Raw genomic sequence first — 15049 nt, forward strand, 5'->3', positions numbered from 1 at the left:
TTTTCCTTCATTCTTCGCTTTAAGTAACTTCATATGTATCTTATGGTCTCCAAATATGTGTTATAGGTGTATACTACAATGGATCTGTCGGGATTACTTCCGGCAGAGAATCCAACAGATGAGAAGAAGAAGAAGGTGGACCCGGCTCAATCACCGAACACTACCTCAGATGTTACGTCGTCAAATATTCTGAAAGATAACAGTGGAGCAATTATCAAATGCGCCGAAGAATCTCAAATGCCAGTTAAAAGAAAGGACACCCCGTATGTTGGAAGAAAGTTTGAATGGAGAAATGTCGATATGGGATCTTCTGCAGTGATCCCTCTGAGCACGAACCGTTCTGGAGCTGTTCGCCGTACCAGCTATTATTCAATCTTCACTGATTTTGAAACTTGGGGAGCTGATCAACCATGCAGCTCCGTGCAAGCTGAAGCTCGTCTGAAAGACTATCAAAAGAGAGAAAGTTTGTTTTCCCGCACATATGGCAGTCAATGCGACACTGGGTATGGATCAACAAGTCCAGGTCTCTTCATTCAAATGCCATGCTTGTCGACTGTGAAAGTTACCGAGAAGAAACATGGAAACAATGTTGAGGAGGAGCCGAAACAAATCGAACTGAAGAAAATAGAAGCAAAGAATTTGGAACCAAAAGAGGCGCTCCCAGAAAACGGTCAGCTAAACTTTTGGATTTCAACACCTGTCGTTCAAAAGGTAGTTAAACCAAATAGATTTGTGGTGAAAAAGGTTGTACTCAATATTCAGAATGCTGACGGCACTGCTTCTGATAACGAATCTACACAAGTTCACACGGGAGCAAAAGAGAAATCAAACAAAGGTATCAAAGTCAAGGTGCTGAGACCGGAGAATCAACCAGCAACAGCACCGGATAATTTTGCTGGAACCCAGTACGGAGATATGGTAGACCGTCTAGCTACACTTGGCACTGCAGGAACTCTTGCAGAGTATAACAGTACGTTTTTAAATTCGAAATTTGAAAAGATGGTGGAGTAAGTAGGGATCTCGCTCGGTAGTTCCAATTCCTGCACGTGAAAAATAGCATTATTCTTGAATCTTCTCATAATCTCTCATTTCATCAAACTCTAGCGCCTTTCGCTCTACAACGCCAGCTAGAAAAACAAGCGTTGACCTAATTGAAAACTATTAGAATTTATTGCATTGTTAGTGTTTACCGCACTCATCGTGACTGTCCCGGTGCACATGTCGTTACGTATCATTCCGTGTCTCTTTTCCATCTGTGTACAACCAGTTACTGGTGCCAGCATTGAGAGGGCACAATCTCATTAAACGAGCGCCATAGATGTTTTCCGAAAAGTTGAAGAGGGAGTGAGTTGAAACAAAAATTTATATTATTAGGGGACCAAATCATCAGTTTAAAGATATTTCTATTCAAGCATTGTATTCTGTTAGAAGTCACGTGATCTGAAGATTGAGATAAGAAGATACGGAGTGTATCGATACAGTAATCTTTTACTGTTACCGGGGAAAGATGATGTAACATATGAAACTGTTCAATGATTGAATGGGAGGAACTTGTTACTCAGACAGATGAAATATACAAATTAGACAAGTGGAAATATGCTCCAAATGCCTGAAATGCTTAATCTTTCCCAAAGCCTGCTACTAAGGCAACGTTTGCTAATAAAAACTCATATTTCATACGAAATAAGCTCAGACGTCAAAAATGATTATTTCTCAAAAACTTAGTTGAAAAGTAGCAAGCTAAAAAAGCTCACTTTTCGTATCAACTAGTACTGACAGATGTTATCAGTCGCTCATCTCCTTCTTTGAGATAATTTTATCAATGGTTGAACGTACATATAGGACGATAAGATACATTCGCAACCTACAAGATCAGTCTCTCGCTCATTCACATCTCGCGGTAGTTTTTTGTTTTTAACTTTCTGATTCAATTTTTGAGAAGTTTCAATGCTCGCCCCCGCATTTTGAATTACAACGTGTTCACAATATTTTATGTGTGAATAACATATGTGCATACTAACATAACGTATTTTTTGCACAATTTTTTTTGATATAAAGGTGATCATTTTACAAAGCTGTGCCAGTCAAAATAGATGATTTGAGGTTAGTCCGCTATTTCATTCTTTCCATTTTTTAAAAGATATATCATCATAGTTGTTTGTTCTTTGACTGGTGAACGAATTGCAATCAAAGACTGCTGATGAAGATGTCTTCCTTTCACTCATCGATTTCACATGCAATTTGTCCCTTCTTGTGTGTGTTGTGTTTTTGGAAACACTGATTTTCGGCAGAAAAAAAACCAAAAAATGGTAGTAACAAGAAAGAGAAGATTTTTGCTGATTTTTTTTGCTGGTGTTGAGATGATTTTTTGAACAGAGCGAAGGTTCTCACGTTTTTGACTTGGTCATAATACGTCACTGTTCTCGAAGTTTTTGACAAAAGATACAGGACAAAGGAGGCAAAAGAAGGGATTTGAATATCAATGATATTAAGGATTGGAGGGATAAAAAAATGGGAAGCTTTTTCAAAAGGTAATCTGCAATAGCTGTTCAAAAATCGTGATAAATACTTTTAGACATCAAAATTATGAATTTAAAAAAAAACTTTTTTTTTGCACCCAAGAATTCATTTTAGGATTTTTGCGTAAGAACAAAACTTTTTAATCATAATTTTTGAAATCGGAAATTTTCAACTATGTTTCAAAAGACTCACCGGCGCAGAAAAAACTGAAGTAGGCTTTTACGCAGTTCTCAATGAAGTCGCCGGTCTGCAATATTATCCAATGATCCACCGGGGACAGATAGTGAAAAGAACGGCGCTATCGAGGTCATACGATTAAAAGCGAAAATCGTAAACAATTCGAACCACAACAATCGTCATCGATGGAGAAAACCGGAGAAAGGACTTGAAAAAATGCAAGCGTGCTCTACCGGTGTCCCTTCTGCGCTCAGTTTTTTTCTTCCAAGATATCCGTAGTTCAAATAGAATGTCGCCATTTCTCACTCATTCGGTCACGCTTCGACCTCGGCCCTCTCTCGTTGCGCGCTACAACTTGTCTCTTTTCTCTCCGCGTTCCATTTGCTTTTTCTTTTTTCTATTTCCCTGAGAATGCAGCAGCAGCAGTAGCAAAGATAACGAGAGGCCAGAGTCTCTTTTTTTTTCCTTCCTCTTTTCCTTGTTCATGTTTACTTTCATTGTCATTCAAATTGCACTCCCAACTTTTATCTTTTGTACTCTGTGATATCATTCCCAATTGAGATCTAGATTTAGGTTTTATTCCGTTGAACCAAAACACAATCCGATGTGACGAACACATGTGAACTGTGAAAAAGTTGTCCTCAATGCTCGAAATGAGAATAAAACCAGCTGACAAATGTTTGCGGCGCCAGGCATAGTTGTTCAAACACACACAATGTCCGCATCATATGATGTGGCATCATCAGTTGAAAAGTTTGAAGAATTGTGATCTTTCAATCGTAATTTTCAGTCAAAAACAGATATTATTGTCCCTTATTTAGTTGGCGTGTGAAATTTTACGTACGCTGGACGGTCAAAATTCTTCTTTGTTTTTTTAAAAACAATTTTCTCTTTTTTTTTGCTTTTCAACAAAAAACTCACCAAAAATGGCGATAACGTCATTGTAAACGTTACTAAGCAAACTCGTATTTCTTTTTTATGTTTTCGTACACACCAAACAACTTTCGAAATATTGTAATATACACGTTTGAAAGTTTCCATTTGATTCCGATTTCTCATTTCCAATATCTTTGTTTTGTCTCACCGCAGTTTACAATAGCTACCGGAAATCTTGATTGAATTCGTGATGAGATTTATTAGAGTGGGCTGGTTTGGTTAGAGTAAACATTAATTCTTTTCTGCGACCTCTTCCAGAGAAAAAAGAAAAGGCACCGCTCTTCTTCCTTTTCATTTCATTTAATTCCTCTTCTCAATTTCTTTTTCTTTCTTCTCTTCTATTTTCACCCACGACGTCGTTGGCCTCTACGTCAAAAAATGACAAAGAACAGGATGATATCATATGTTTTTTGTATAGGTCTCCTATCTAGTTTACGATTTCGTTATATTACTCGAGTCATTGAGTGCTACTACAACATTGGTAAGATCAAAATTGTCAGCAACTAAAGAAATTTGAGAGCATTCAGAACACTCTCTTCTATCTCTCCATTCTTTTTTTTTCCATTGGCTTCTTTTTGTTGCTGTTCCGATAAATCCCGGATTTAATATTTCATGTTATACATGCAGAGTGATTTTCAATTTTCCTGCTTTTATGTTGAAAAATGGAAAATCCTCGAATGTCCTGTGTTTTCCATTCACGTCAAACTCCCCTTCATATTTTGCATTGCCATGAGTCGTGGCGCTTCGCAACACAACAAAACTTTTGCAATGAAAAGAGAAAGTTCTGACGCTGTTCCGTTTTTTTTTCGACAGAGTTGTCCCTTGCTCAAACCTTTTTTCGGAAGTGGTCGGAGAAAAGGAAGTGGTTCCAAGCGGCCCTCCTACACAACGAAAAGAGTTGGCTCTCAGCCTTCCTTTTCTTTTTCTACTTTTCTATGAGCGTTCTCCCCCATTTCTCCATTTTTTCTCAGCTGCGTTGCTGCGTTTCATTTTTTGTTTCAAGCCTTGTTTGACGGCTCATTAGTCACCTTCAACCAGCAAAGCCCCCACGCGTTTGCCTATTCTCTATCTCGTTTTTTTTTGAAAACGTCCACTTCTTCGCATGTTTCTCTTGAACGCTCGGCTTTGAATATGCACAAAGGCTACATTTGGTTCAAGTTACACTTTCCCGATGTTTATGAATAGAAAACGTCAGCTCTTCCATAGAATTGGACCTGCTAGCGTTGACTTCAGTTTGTTTGGCAAGTTTATATAGTTGACGAGAACTGACGTCGACCGCAACACTTGATAAGGCAATTTCTATTTCAAACTATTGAAAAAAGGTCACGTAGTGTTAACGAGTGTTGCATAGATAGAAACAAGATGAGACTGTCTGTGACCAGATATTTCTTCTGTCCAAAAAATAAGCATCATGGCGTTTAGGACTTTACATTTTTAATGAAAGTTGCAAAACTTGTGAAATCCAATGAAAATTGGATATATTTCGTTCTTGAAAAACGTAGTTATTTTTCCATGAGTCAACATGTCAATATTTGATTAAAAAACTGCTTGCATATTTCAAATGATCTGACTCATGAAGGTGAATATTGTTTTCTTATATTTTTTTCGAAATATCATTCAAAAACTACAGTATGTGTTTTGCTCTGTCATGTATTATTTATGCTCTGCTTGAGCTCTAGGCCAGAATACTTTTTTCTGCATCCGGTGACATCGGCAAATGTATTGAAAATCGGAAAAAGCAAAGATTGAAAACATGTAGTATCATACGGCATGGGTGCTCTCTCTTCCTTTCACTTACTATTTTTCTCCGTCTCAACCTATAATGTTTCATGAGGGTAGAGCGGGGACTCCAACAAAACGTTTATCACTGATAACATTATGTCTTTTCACAAAGACTACTATTTCAGCCTTCTTTGTTCTCGTCCTCTCACTTCCCATGTTCTTCTCGTTTTGTCCACACTCACAATCTTCTCCGTTTCCCTTTCTATCAACCATTTTTTTCTAATTTCTAACTGTTTTTGGGGCGTGTACCTCGTGATTTCTCAAATTAAAAAAACCAGAATTGGTCAACTATAAAAGAACCGCTTTCAGGAAACCCAAAGAAGTTCTTGAAACGGTTTAAGTCGGATCCGTGGCATCAGAAGGTCATGCCTCTCTTATTTGGCAAAAGTCACAAATCACCAGCTGATGTTGTCAAATCTCTCCGAGAAGTGCTCATCATCTTGGACAAGATGCAGCCACCAAGAATTGACAAAGATGTAAGTATGGCTCAAGATATATATATGGAAATCAAAAACGTAATAATATTTGAGAACTCTGAGAAAATAATTTTTCTGAAAAATAATTATACCTAGAAAGTAGTGTTGTGACTTGTGGCGCTGAACATCTACGATGTTTGAATTCTAGTTTGAAACCTACGAAACTTCATTTTTAGGGCAATCTTCAAACTGACAAGAAGTACGACAAAGCGCTTGACGAGGTCAGTAAAAACGTTGCGATGATCAAGTCGTTCATTTACGGAAATGACACCACTGAACCAAGCAGTGAGCACGTCGTCCAAGTTGCTCAACTTGCTCAGGAGGTGTACAATGCAAACATTCTGCCAATGTTGGTAAAAATGCTTCCAAAGTTTGAGTTTGAGTGCAAAAAAGATGTCGGGCAAATCTTCAACAATCTTCTCCGTCGTCAAATTGGAACTCGCTCCCCTACTGTTGAGTATTTGGGAGCTCGTCCAGAAATTCTCATTCAACTTGTTCAAGGGTACGTTTCTTGCGTCACACTACTTGTTTCTAAATCTCTCACGCATATCGAAATTTCAGATACTCTGTTCCGGATATTGCACTGACGTGTGGACTTATGCTTCGTGAAAGTATTCGTCACGACCATCTTGCAAAAATCATTCTCACATCGGATGTGTTTTATACTTTCTTCTTATATGTCCAGAGTGAGGTCAGTAATAGAAGAGATGTGGAATGTGACATCATTCTTTATACATATAATCTGATTTGCAGGTATTCGACATTGCATCCGACGCATTCTCAACGTTCAAAGAACTGACGACTAGACATAAGGCAATTAGTGCGGAATTCTTGGATGCCAACTATGACCATTTTTTCTGTAAGCTAATAATCACACCCACGCATTTTGAAAACGGTCTTTGATTGCAGCTCAATATCAAAATCTCTTGAACTCCAGTAATTATGTTACCCGCCGTCAGTCGTTGAAATTGTTAGGAGAACTGCTTCTCGACAGACACAACTTCAATATTATGACAAAATACATCTCGAACCCGGATAACTTGAAATTGATGATGGAGCTGTTAAGAGATAAGAGTAGAAATATTCAATATGAAGCATTCCATGTCTTCAAAGTTTTCGTAGCCAATCCAAACAAGCCAAAGCCAATTTCCGACATTCTCAACCGTAATCGTGAAAAATTGGTGAGTAACGTTTAGTCGTTTTACTAATTAGTTTTCCCCTGAAACCCCATATTGGCAGTCATAGAAACGAAACGATAAAAGTAATTAGAACCAAAAGAATTCCATTGTGTCACATGAAACACAAACAAGAAAGAAACTTTAATGGGAATTTTGCAGGTCGAGTTTCTAGGAGAATTTCACAACGACCGTACTGATGATGAACAGTTTAATGATGAGAAGGCGTATCTAATCAAGCAAATTCAAGAGATGAGATCATCGCCAAAGGAACCAAAAAAGCAAAAACCAAAGGAAGAGGAACACGCAGGACCTCATTTGGAAGTGACCACACCGGAGGGGCCATCTGCTTCAGTTCCAGCATCTTCTGATGTACCATCGACTTCCAAGGCACAATAGATTAAATGTATTTCCAAAAGTCACAAGTAACTGTATCACTCACAAACCGTCTAGCGGTTATAATCATGATTATTATATAATCACCAATAAGCACCTATTTAGAACTTGATAAGTTTCTTTTCTCAAGTATATTGATCCCCATTGGTAATCTTTTGGTCTTTCGATTTTAATCCGATATTAAATTGTCAAAAAGGCTATCTATTGCGAAGGGGTTCAATGTACTTTATGATTTTGTGATTATTTTGTCCGATGATTTCCATTTCTGTACCGTCAACCATGTTCTATTAACTTCCGTTTTCATTCACAACCCTACCATTTTTTTCTCGGTTTTTACCGAAACCCCGAGTAGTACTTCTAGAGCTGGTAATTTCTAAATCAAGTCTCAAAGACATTGATTCAGATATATTTTATTTGCAATTTTTCTCTTATTTTGATATTCCCGATTTTTAAAATGTTGTAGACTTCACAAGTTTTGTTATCGGCATATCAGCTTGCTCACTGAAATATGGTTCCATATTACATCTGATTCAATTTCTCCAATTCTATTGTATTCTGAATATAATTTCTACGTTTAGCAACCCGACTCCCCCTATCGCTATGAATGTGCATTTCCAAATTCCCTCCTGCCTTTTCTCTGAATGTTTTCATTTTTCCTTCCATTAGAATTTTTTCTGTTTCACAATGTCCAACAGTCTTGATCGAATAAATGTTGAGTGGGAAAAACAAACACTACAGATTTAGAGTACTGATCAATGTCTTGTCGTCATTATCCACTTAATGGAATGTTGATTCGACTCTTTGTGTTATGCGTATTTTTTATAGCATTCATAGATGTTTTCGAATGTAGCAAAGCTGAAAATAAGTTATACAGGTTTGTGACATTATCATTAATTACTGTAGTTTCTTGTTGCAGAGATATACTAAGCGGGTATTTGAAGTTAGCCAGACCTGTTAGATACCCAAGGAATGTACTCAAAGTTCATATGAAAGTTTTTCTCCAGCAGATTTTGAACTTGGTAGGCAGACTTCAAAGATCTAAAACTATAAAATATGAATTATTTTCAGGATGGACAAAACCAGATAATAGAAGTCAACGCCTGGCTCAAATACGTATGTTCTCTTTCGTTACTTGTTTTAACTAAGATTTTTTAGGTTTGGATGGATTACCGTTTACAATGGGATCCGTTACAGTATGACAATATTACAAGTATCCGATTCGCTGGCGGTGAAAACCAAATCTGGAGACCTGATATATTGCTTTATAATAGTGCTAGTGAAGACTTTGACTCGTCTTTCAAATCCAATGAGGTCGTTTATAACACCGGAGAGGTTAATTGGATTCCTCCGGGCATTTTTCGCGCAAGTTGCAAAATGGATATCACCTACTTTCCTTTCGATGATCAGGTATGTTATTTGAAATTCGGTTCTTGGACATATCACGGGTTGGCCCTGGACTTGAGTATCGTAGCTGAAGAAGATGAAGACGGTTTGTGGAACACATGGTGTACTGTACATGTCAAGTGTTGTTTCAGAGTTTTCAATTGATTTATCCACATATACACCAAGTGGGGAGTGGCATCTTACCAAGGCTCCTGCTGTGAAAGATGTAAAATTCAATTCGTGTTGCAAAGAACCTTACTCAACTGTCACATTCTACATGTTTCTGAGGTGAACCATCAAAAATATTTCATAATCGGCATATTGTTCTGATTTCAGACGACGAACTCTGTTCTATTTATTCAATATTATTCTTCCGTCTCTTCTGATCTCAATAATGACACTGATGGGATTCTGTCTGCCAGCTCACGACATGTCTGAAAAAATTGGATATCGTAAGTTAAAAATAATGGAATTTGGAAAACGTCTCGTTTTAGAAACCACAATTTTGCTATCAATTTGTTTCTTTGTGACCATTGTAAGTGAAATGACACCGCCCACTTCTGAATCAGTACCTCTATTAGGTAAAACTAGGCATTCCGATCCGTTTAAAACAGAAAAAAAACGTTTCAGGAATGTTCTTCTCTTCACTCACACTCATTAGCTCTGTGTCCACTGCATTCACCATTACGGTACTGAATTTCCGATACAGACAGGTCCAGAACATACACATGCACCCACTGTTCTATAAAGTGTTTTTGATTTGGATTCCATGGCTACTTCTTATGAAACGTCCTGGCGTTTTCTATAAGAAGCGGAGAGCAACTGTGCAAGCCAGAGAGGAGATTTCTTTTTTTGACAACGGAGATGATGATGTAAGTTGTATATGTAATTCAAGTTTAAACAAAAACTTAAATTCCAGTGTTGCCCCAAATTCCCAACTCCCGAGTTCGACTACTCCCTTTCCATTGACAGCGCCGACACCCTTCCGCTTCCACCTCGTCCAAAGCCACTACTCAAAAAGATGCATAGGTTAGCTGCGTCGAAAGCGCATCTATCAATCAAATTCCACATTTTTAAGCGTTCCTGCCGAGCATCTGCATCTAGATAGGAAAGTGGGCGACGGAATTCTGAAGAGTCAACGACGACCGTTGGTTTTAACAAAGAACGTCAACAAAAGTCATTCATTACGAAGTCGACGTTTTACCCAGTTTGAGAAGTACATCAAAAAATGCATTGACGACGCAAAACTAAGAAGTAGGAGTGAAGACTTGAAATGAAAAATTACTTTTTCTTTGTTTTCAGAAAACTCCACGTACTCTACCTACTCGATGATGATAATCACGTACTACCGGCAAATAGATGAGATGTTGAAACTACTGAATCGTCGTCTAGATAAGCAGAGAAAATATTTGTTCAAGCAAGAGGATTGGAAATTTGCAGCAATGGCTCTAGACAGATTGTGCCTTCTTTTGATCACAATTCTGATAATAATGTGTCTGTTTGGTATGATAATGTCGACGCCTCACTTTGAACCATAGAATTTGCGAAGAGCAAGTGTACAATTGTTGCAGAAATGATAAATAGCTTTTGTGAAAAATGATTTGTTTTGTTGTTTTAATCAGCACCAAATTTATTTATAAAAAAAAGAAAATCTAAAATTTCATTGTTTTGTTGGGAAAGAAAATGCGGAGAGAAAATTGAAGCAGAATTAGGATTTGTGAGAAATTGGAAAAATATATAGGATAATGGCTAACATGTGGATTTGAGAAGAACTGTTTTCGGGATATTAATACTACCCGCGAGGGGCCAGGATGGAACGGCAATTGCATGACGCTTGAGAAATGAAATATACTAAATACCATAACTTTTGAGAAGTTGAGATTTTCAAGACCTCAAATCTAAATTCAGGAATAATGAGTCTTGAAAAAAAGAGTATTGCTTTTACATCAGATAAAATTCTAGAATGAAACGGGAAAGATGAAAAATGAGATGTTCTCTTTGAGAAGAAGTATATATTTTTGTCAAAATTAGTGTAGGACAAGAAAAATAAGAAACATTGAGGAAGGATCGTTCAAAAATTGGAAACATATTTTCACCGTAGCAAGAAATCGGAATGAATTGAGACATAAATTTTAGAATGAATGCTCATATTGGGTGATAAAACTGGTACTGACATAATTGAGAGAAAATCTTTGGGCACATGGGAAACAAAAAGGCATACATTTCAATTGAGGGGGGAAATGACCAAATGCAGACTTGTAAAACTTGTTGAGAATTGAGAGACTTTTTTAGTTAGGAAATTGAGGAATATGAAGTGAAAATAAAGTCAAGACGAATCGATGGAGTCCTTGACAAGTTGGGGGACTTTTGCTTTTTCCTCAGTTGGCGCCTCCGTTGTAATGTGTGGTATTTGGTGTTTCACCTGAAATTCATTCTATTTAAACACTCGTTTGATTTTGATCAATAGTATTAATTTCTGATTTCAATGAATAATTAGTGGTGAGAAGAATGACTTACCGCCGATCCGTCGTTGTCCGCCACGAGTCGTGTCGTCTGCTGATGGTTCATGTGCCCGTGGCGCATGAACGTTGGCGCCGTATTCTGATGTGACCTGAGAAAAAAAGCGTTTACAGAGTGAACAGCCTAATAGGAAGAAATAAAACTGTGGTAAAAACAACGTTCCATATGTGAAAGTTTGTTTCATTATTTGTTGTTTTTAGGGAAAAACCAAATTTAGAATCCACAAACGTCGTGGGGTCAAGATTAACCGCAAAATTGAACCAAAATTTCACACAATGCATGAAAAGATGAGAAAACTTCAACATGTGTCGTGCTGACTAAATGTGGTTGTAGAAGTGCAGCTGTTAAGTGGAAGCCAATGACTTTGAAATGATAATGATGATAATTCATGCTATGTCTTTCACTTTTTTCTCTTCTGACAACGGAATGAAAACATGGGCACAAGTTGAAATAAAGATCCATCATGCTTTGTTTCTTCTTCAGTTTTTAGATATTTAGTGTGGCACTATCAAAACTTTGAGTGAGTCTTTTTATAATGAAAAGCTTTCTAGTCTGAGTAACTATCAGCCAACTAGTAGCACAGAAATAATGAAAAACTGAACATAAATATAGGATAGATAATTGAACGATTAGTTCATTTCAATGTCCCCACCTTTTCCTGTCGAATCCGTCCTCTAAAATAAGAATCATCAAATAAATCATTGCGTTTGCTTGAATGAAAACTCAAGGATGATAAATAAATGAGTAACTGTCAACTGCTCAACTGCTTAGAGAAACTCCCGTTATGAATATGGAAAAATAAATTGTTGTCAACTCAAATTTTTGTGATCAAATTAAAAATTATTGAATCAGTTTGAAATAAACGTGAGTGAGGTGTTGGGCATTAATCAGTCACACGTAATAGGTCACTTCACACGTGTTCGTTAGAAAACTTGTTAACTGAGGGATTAAGTTTTTAAGATTTCGACTATTATCAATAAATTATCTCACAAAATGTTAGAAACAACTATTGCACCTGTGATGGTTTCTGCCCATGTAGCTGCTGTTCACATCACTTCGCACCGTTGTTTGTAGATCATCGTTGGTTGTCTGCGTGTTGTTGAACTCACGTTGAGATTCCAACTGAAACGATCAATTAATTCCATGAATGTTCTATTTTCTTTATTCTGATTACCTGATAATCTCCGTAGCGACGTCGCGGCTGGTTCCTCCGGTTTCGTCGGAAGCAGAAGACAAACAGATAGATGATGAGAACGATGTATCCTGAAAATGTCAATAAATTTTCTAAATTAGTTGCAACTTTTATTCGTGTTCTCCCAATCTCAATCCAATTCTCGGTGCTAATTCTCATCAATAAATCACTCTATGACCCTGGATCCCAGATGAGCTTCAAATGTGCTCAATTGATTTACGACTTTAAAACAAGCCAAGATCCGTAGCCTTTCGCACAACAACAACCCCATGTTCAAGTATCTGATTTCATATGCTTCTACTAGGCGCCCTCCGTGTTATGAAACAGAAAGAAGAGATGTCTGAAGAAAACGGAAAAGATGGAATGAACAAATGAAAAGTGAAAGAAAACTATGCGACTTGGTTATTAAATAAGTTTAAAAGAACTTGCTAGGAGTTTTTGTTTTTTATTTTTGAAACCAATTTTCTAGTAGTTTTCAGACCATTTTTTTCAATTACAAGGAAAAAACGCTAATTACCTGTGACTGTTAACGCAATGAAGCATATACGCATATCATTAAGATATGATGCCACATCGTGAAGATCATCAGCCATTCGGATGAATTTGTATGATTCGCTGAAAATGGTCGTTGTTTGAAAAATGATTTTTTAGAAAGGCGGTTTTGTGAAACTTTGTTCTTATTTTCTCGTTGAGAATATTTTTATAGTTCTGAACTTGATATATTTTATATAACACCATGCAACGACAGAACAACATAAAATACATAAAAACTGAATATAAAAAAACAAACCTTTTCTCGATAACCTCGTATAAAATTTCCTGCATGACTCCTTTCGATTTTTCTATTTCCATGTTCGGACCCATATTTATTCATATGGTAAGTCAAGACTCTTTAAAACAACAACGTTGGAGAAAACGAGTGAAAATAGCAGAATAGACATAGAATTAAGGATTAGAAGTTTTTTCTAATGAATTCGAAGAGGGAAAAAGTTTGGTAGAAAAACGAATTGACTGATTGTAGTCGGCAATGACTGGCACTAGTTCTCTAATTATCAACTTGTGCATGTACATAATTGCTGCCTTTCTAACGCTGACGATTTGCTCGTCTCATTTGCGCATCAACAACTTTTGTACATTATGCGCTTTCTTCCGAGGAATACGACGGAGTCAGATAGACAAGAAACGAAGGCGAAAAGGAGAAGCCAACGAGCCGATAATTAGCACTTTTTCGTGAGAAGAGGATGCCCTTGACAGACCTGCTAAAAGATGCGAAGAAAGGAACCAGGTTTTTAGAAAGAGGGCTTGTGCTCCAGAAAACATACAAAAAATACAAATACCCGAAAAGTGACACGGACATGGAGCAAAGCATTTCTAACGTCCAGAAAACTTGACCCCAGGGAGTTGGCGCAAATTCTAAAAGCAAAGGTCTAATTCAAAAAAAAGCGTTTGGAAAATGGGAGAAGGTTAAAGAAATTTGGGGATTCCGAAAAATATATTATCCTAGAACGGGTGAGACAGCGGACTCAAAAAAGTTTGTTCCTAGTGCAGCACGTCAAATGAAATCAATCTTGTCACAAAAATAATAAGAGAGGGAGCGAGAGACAGAAGGATAAAACATGTTCGGCGGTTCGCACTATGTGGGCTCCGTCACACACACCACGGTCCTCTCCCGTCCCCGCCGTCCCATCTCCCGACGTGTCTTCTCGCATATCCAGCCTTGATGGCGGAGTAGGGTTTTTCCAGCCGATGCTTCTGGCGCCGTTTCGTCTCATCTTGCCTTTTCTCTGCGAATCGGCACCGAATCGCACTCTCTCAAATTGCCGAACCGCAAGTTCCCTCTTCAGATTTTCCTGTTTTTACGCGATCTATTGCTCATTTATTCTCAAATTTCGTCGCCGACTGGCCTGAGGAGTCCTTTTCTTCGAGACAGCCTTTCTTCCGTCGTTTCTTCGTCTTTGGGGTTGATGATAGGAGGAAGAACGTGAGATGGAGATGAGCTTCTTAGAGAAATGAGCAACATGATGATTCTTTTTTTCTTTTTCTTCTTCTTTTATTTTCTCACAGAGATTTTAGATTTTCCTAGAAAGATCATCGAGCAGAGTAGCAAAAAAGTGGATATCAAGAATAAAGTATTCTCTAATTCTCTTTAATTCTAGAAAACTGTCAAGAAGAAAAATCGAATAAAGCAAAAAATATAGGGAAAAGGAAAATAAGGTAATAGAAAACAGCAGACAACTACACGGATTCTGTTCTCATTGTAGTTGAATATTCTCAAAGCACGAGTCTTGTTTGAGTCTCTTTGCTATACTTCATTAAAGATTTGTTTGGCTTATGAAGAGAACGAGAAGCGTCGTGTTCTGTTTTTTGTTCGACAAAAGAATGTCGCAGAAGAGATTTTGAATCACTTGCTGAACTTTTTTGGTAAGGGCAAGAACAAGGCGGTTCCTGTTTGAAGTACTTTTCTTTTCTGTTGTGAGGACCGACTTCAAAAC

General features: G+C 37.5%; 3 protein-coding genes across 3 annotated transcripts; 2 read left to right on the top strand and 1 right to left on the bottom strand.

Moving 5' to 3' along the window:
• Nucleotides 1-78: 78 nt before the first annotated feature.
• GCK72_024187 (uncharacterized protein) lies at nucleotides 79-7465 on the top strand (the record flags this gene model as incomplete). The annotated part of the gene is made up of 8 exons (XM_053735760.1): nucleotides 79-711; nucleotides 763-970; nucleotides 5725-5891; nucleotides 6068-6393; nucleotides 6453-6582; nucleotides 6645-6750; nucleotides 6801-7072; nucleotides 7229-7465. 8 exons carry the CDS (start codon nucleotides 79-81, stop codon nucleotides 7463-7465), a joined length of 2079 nt encoding a protein of 692 aa, XP_053579326.1.
• A 752-nt stretch (nucleotides 7466-8217) lies between these two features.
• On the top strand, nucleotides 8218-10383 carry GCK72_024188 (uncharacterized protein; the record flags this gene model as incomplete). Its single annotated transcript, XM_053735761.1, has 11 exons — nucleotides 8218-8336; nucleotides 8379-8481; nucleotides 8531-8575; nucleotides 8618-8951; nucleotides 8998-9133; nucleotides 9182-9297; nucleotides 9340-9426; nucleotides 9476-9717; nucleotides 9765-9874; nucleotides 9924-10099; nucleotides 10148-10383. The coding sequence occupies 11 exons, from the start codon at nucleotides 8218-8220 to the stop codon at nucleotides 10381-10383; spliced, it is 1704 nt and encodes a 567-aa protein (XP_053579327.1).
• A 788-nt stretch (nucleotides 10384-11171) lies between these two features.
• Nucleotides 11172-13382, bottom strand: GCK72_024189 (uncharacterized protein; the record flags this gene model as incomplete). Its single annotated transcript, XM_003118405.2, has 6 exons — nucleotides 11172-11267; nucleotides 11363-11456; nucleotides 12381-12487; nucleotides 12540-12628; nucleotides 13075-13172; nucleotides 13348-13382. The coding sequence occupies 6 exons, from the start codon at nucleotides 13380-13382 to the stop codon at nucleotides 11172-11174; spliced, it is 519 nt and encodes a 172-aa protein (XP_003118453.2).
• Nucleotides 13383-15049: the final 1667 nt, after the last annotated feature.

The sequence above is a fragment of the Caenorhabditis remanei genome, chromosome X, assembly GCF_010183535.1.
Source record: "Caenorhabditis remanei strain PX506 chromosome X, whole genome shotgun sequence".
NCBI lineage: Eukaryota > Metazoa > Nematoda > Chromadorea > Rhabditida > Rhabditidae > Caenorhabditis > Caenorhabditis remanei.